The sequence below is a fragment of the Gavialis gangeticus genome, unplaced genomic scaffold (genome assembly GCF_001723915.1).
Source record: "Gavialis gangeticus isolate Ggan-Ray unplaced genomic scaffold, GavGan_comp1, whole genome shotgun sequence".
NCBI classification, from domain to species: Eukaryota; Metazoa; Chordata; order Crocodylia; family Gavialidae; genus Gavialis; species Gavialis gangeticus.
In genome coordinates, this window is record NW_017728960.1 from 1,222,057 (window position 1) to 1,225,931 (window position 3,875).

Below are 3,875 nucleotides of genomic sequence, written 5' to 3' on the forward strand. Positions count from 1 at the left end.
GGGGGGGGGGGGGTCCCTGCTCCCCACCCCCAATGGAGCCAGCCCAGCCAGGACACAGGGCAGGGGGTGGGGTCCATGTTTATTCCTTTAAAAATAAAATAGTCCAGTGGGGAAGGGGAGACACATGCATGAGGGTGGGGCTCAGCACCCTCCCAGCCAGGAGCTCCCCCCAGCTGACCTGAGGCCTATTAAACCTCTGAGTGCTGCCATGCAGTGCAGTGCAGTGCAAGCCTAGCAGGGAGGAGGGGAGGGAGGAGCTGTATTTCCCCCACCCCCCCAGTGTCACAGTGTGTAGACCCCACTAAGGAAGGGAGGGCAGGTGTTTAGTGGAGGATTAACCCCGCATGCACTGGAGGAAAGAAAGGGGGCAAATGGGACTCAGTGCAAGCGAGTGGGGGAGTGGCGTGTCCCCATGTGCTGTTTCGAAAGGGGCCAGGGGATGACAGACATCCCAAGGGACCCCCAGAGGTGGGAAAGGGAAGGTGCTCCTGGTTGGGGGGGGGTGCACAGCAGCAGTGGGGGGGTGTCTCTGAATAGTGAGCAGCAATGCAAAAGTTAAATGCCCCCCCCCACTTCACATACCCCGTCTGCCCTGGGGAAGCAGGAGATGCCCTCAGCACCCCCCTGTGCTCTAGGATGGAGGGGAGCCTGGATCAAGCCCTCAGCCTCAAAGTCCATGCCCCTTCCTGCCGAATGGATCCCAGCCATTGGGGGCAAGCACAGGTGCCCACCCTCCCTCCAGGCTGGTGCTGCCCCCCGAGGAGGCGGGGGGTCCCAGGAGCCACCGGAGCCATGGGCAGGGCCATCAGGAGCAGCTGCTTCTCCGCCGGCGCAGCAAGGTCACTGGGTGGGTGGGCTCGTCCTCCTGGTCACTCTCGCAGCTGCGCTGCAAGGGGACAGGAGGGTCAGGTGGGGGGCCACAGGGGGCAGCCATGGCCTGGGGGCATCAAGCCTGGCTTGGTGCCCCCAGGGGCTGCGCTGACCCCAGCCCCAAGAGGGAGGCACACCCTGGGCACATACCAGGGGCTCGTCAGCCTTGCTCTGGTTGCACAGGAGCTTCATGCGGCAGAGGCGGTTGCAGGCGGACACCATGTTGTAGGAGAGCTGCGGGGTGGGATGCATGCTTGCACACGCTTGCGCACACAGACCCCCTCCCGTTGCCCCCAGCTCCTCTCCAAGGCCATGGGAGCCCTTCCAGGCCTGGCCTCTCCTGCCATAGATGTGCAGGACACAGCAGCTGTTTAGGACGGGGACAAAGAGGACTCCCGGGACCCCTTTACCTTCCACTTCCTGCGGGCATTGAACTTGCGGAAGTTCTTCATGTTGATGGAGGACCGACTGCGGTTCGCAACCTGCTTCCGGCTCAGGGGCTGGTGGAGTGGGGCATGCAAGGGGTCACTGCCCCGGTGCCCGCTCAACCCCTTCCAAATCCCTCCCGGCCCTCACGGGCACTGGACACTGCTGGCAGCCCTTGCCCTGCCCCAACGCCTTGGGGGGTCCCATGTGCCCTGTGCCCCTTACTTTGATCCAGGGGTGGACGAGGCACTCGGCCGCGGTCATTCGGTCCCTGGAATAGAGTTTGGCTTCTTCACTGCCTCCTCCCCACCCCGCTGCTGCCCCACAGAACTGCCCCCTGCTCCCCGCCACTTGGGGGAGAAATACAGGGGACCCTCCACCAGACCCAGGCCTCACCCTGGCTCCTTGACCAGCAGCTGGCTGATGAAGTCCTTGGCCATCTCACTGGTCTGGCTGAAGTACTTGTTCTCGAATTCGTAGCTGCCGGCCACCACATTAGTTAGGGTCTCGGCATCTGTCTCGCCCTGGAAGGGCGACATGCCACTCAGCCTGGTGGAGGGGGAGATAGGCCCATGAGGCTGTGCAGGATGGACACCCCCCATGCCTGCATGGCCAGGTGGTCCCCTGGGTGAAACCCCCTTCCTCTGGCCAGCTTCCCCTGGGTCAACCAGGGGCCCCGATCCAGAGCTTCTGCAGATTGGAGCCAACAGCCCCCTGCGCTGAGCAGAGGGGCTGGTTTCCCAGGTCCCATTGACAAGGGGGCAGACCATGGGACTGGGGGGTCTCTAGATCTCCCCACTCCGAGCCAGGACTCCCTGGGGTGGGGATTTACAGCTGGGGCTAACGAGTAGGGGAAGCACTGCCGTGGCCCTGGGCACTCACAGGATGTAGGTGATGACCCCGATGCTCCTGAAACAGATAGAGATGCCCCAGGTGAGCCCCCCGCAAGGGCTCTGTGCCCCCTGCCCCAGGCTGGTGGCTGGACCAAAGGACACAGCGGGTCTTTCAAGGGCAAAGGACCTGACAGTCTCACCCGGGCTGACATGGGAACCCCAGATTCACCTGCCCTGCCCCTACCCACCAGCCCTCGAGAGGCAAGAGCGCAGCTCGGGCCCTGGATGGCCACCACAGGGACCCCCCACGCACACATCCCACACCCCCTCCAGGACACTTACCACATATCTGTAGCCGAGCTCAGCGGTTCATAGTTGATCACTTCTGGAGCTGCAAAGCAGGGAGGGAAAAAACCAGAATAGTCACTGCTGGAGCTGGTCCCTTACAACCCCTGGGGGTAATGAAGGGGTCTTGTGGCCCCTCCCGTCTAGCTCATAACAGGGTTCCCCTGCCCCCCCATGAGGCAGGAGCAATGGTGTGGCCCTTGGTCCGGCACCCGAGGAGCTGAGACATTGCTGGAGCGCTAAGCCCATCCCCTCCTCCTCTACATCCCCCTCCTCTTCAAAGCCCCCCTCTGCCATGGAGCCCTTCCATGCCTCGTTTTCCACCACCATGTTCCACCCCAGAGGTGGCTGCATTTCCATAGCAGGCAGTTATTCCTCCATCTACCCATTGATGCCAGAAGCCGCTGGTCACAGCTACGCAGCAGGATGGGCTGTGGCACAGGTCAGTGCCAAAGAGCAGGGCGGGGGTAGAAAGCCCCGGCGCCCGGCCAGGCCCCTCACCAATGTACTGTGGGGTGCCACAGAGGCTCTTGAAGGTGGCGCCATCTTCCAGCTTCTGCGCCAGGCCAAAGTCGATGATCTTGATCTTGGGGTTGGGCACATCCTTCTCCAGCAGCATGATGTTCTCTGGCTGCAGGGAGGGGCAGGAGGCACCATGAGCCCCAGTCATCCCCCCCACCAAATCCCCGTGGCCCCTTGGCACATCCCCCTGGCTGGGGGCAGGGGTGGGAAAGCCACGTCCATGGCTGTGAGACCAAGCTAGAGCTGCCCTGGGGCTGCTGTCAGCGGCATGGCGCAACAAGACGTGGCTCCATGATGGGACCAGACCCCAGCACAGAGCACCCCTGGGATCAGCCCCCTCCCCAGGGCAGGGGCGGCAGCTCCAGGGGGAGGTGGGGGGCACCTTGAGGTCAAAGTGGGCGATGTGCTGGGAGTGCATGTAGGCGACTCCACGCAGGATCTGCTCCAGGAACTCGATGGCCTCGGCCTCTGACAGCATCTCCTTGGCAGCGATGAAGTCAAAGAGCTCCCCGCCGCAGATCCTGGCGGGGAAGGGTGAGGGGTGAGCACCAAGGAGCACAGGCATCCTGCACCTTTCACTGCCAGGACACAGCCAAGGGGCAGGGTCCTATCCCCAGGTCTGCTGCACCCTGGCCTTGGTGAGGTCTTGTCCCTGTTCCAGGCTTCAGTTTCCCCATGTGGAAAATGGGAGGAGAGGGGCTGTGCAAGCATAGTGTGTGCTGGGGGGGTGGGGAATCAGAGCCTAGCCCCACCCCCAACCCTGCAGCACTCACAGCTCCAGCACCAGCACCATCTCGGCCTTGCTGGCGAAGAGGTCGTACAGGCGCATGATGTTGGGGTGCTCGAGCTGCTGCAGGATGCCGACCTCACGCTCCACCT

General features: G+C 63.1%; 1 protein-coding gene across 2 annotated transcripts in view; it reads right to left on the bottom strand.

Annotated features, from left to right (window-relative positions):
* Positions 1-68: 68 nt before the first annotated feature.
* The window catches only part of LOC109298907 (death-associated protein kinase 2-like), a 12,268-nt gene continuing 8,461 nt past the window's right edge, over positions 69-3,875 (bottom strand). Inside the window, exons 4-13 of one of the 2 annotated variants that reach the window (XM_019519338.1) lie at positions 3,770-3,873; positions 3,379-3,517; positions 2,976-3,105; positions 2,472-2,520; positions 2,179-2,205; positions 1,693-1,845; positions 1,522-1,567; positions 1,281-1,370; positions 1,021-1,104; positions 69-886 (exon numbers count right to left, since the gene is read on the bottom strand). In XM_019519338.1, the coding sequence (XP_019374883.1) occupies positions 806-886; positions 1,021-1,104; positions 1,281-1,370; positions 1,522-1,567; positions 1,693-1,845; positions 2,179-2,205; positions 2,472-2,520; positions 2,976-3,105; positions 3,379-3,517; positions 3,770-3,873 (903 nt within the window). In that variant the 3' untranslated portion in view covers positions 69-805. The remainder of the gene's footprint in view (positions 887-1,020; positions 1,105-1,280; positions 1,371-1,521; positions 1,568-1,692; positions 1,846-2,178; positions 2,206-2,471; positions 2,521-2,975; positions 3,106-3,378; positions 3,518-3,769; positions 3,874-3,875) is intronic. The other variant, XM_019519414.1, reaches the window with a different exon arrangement.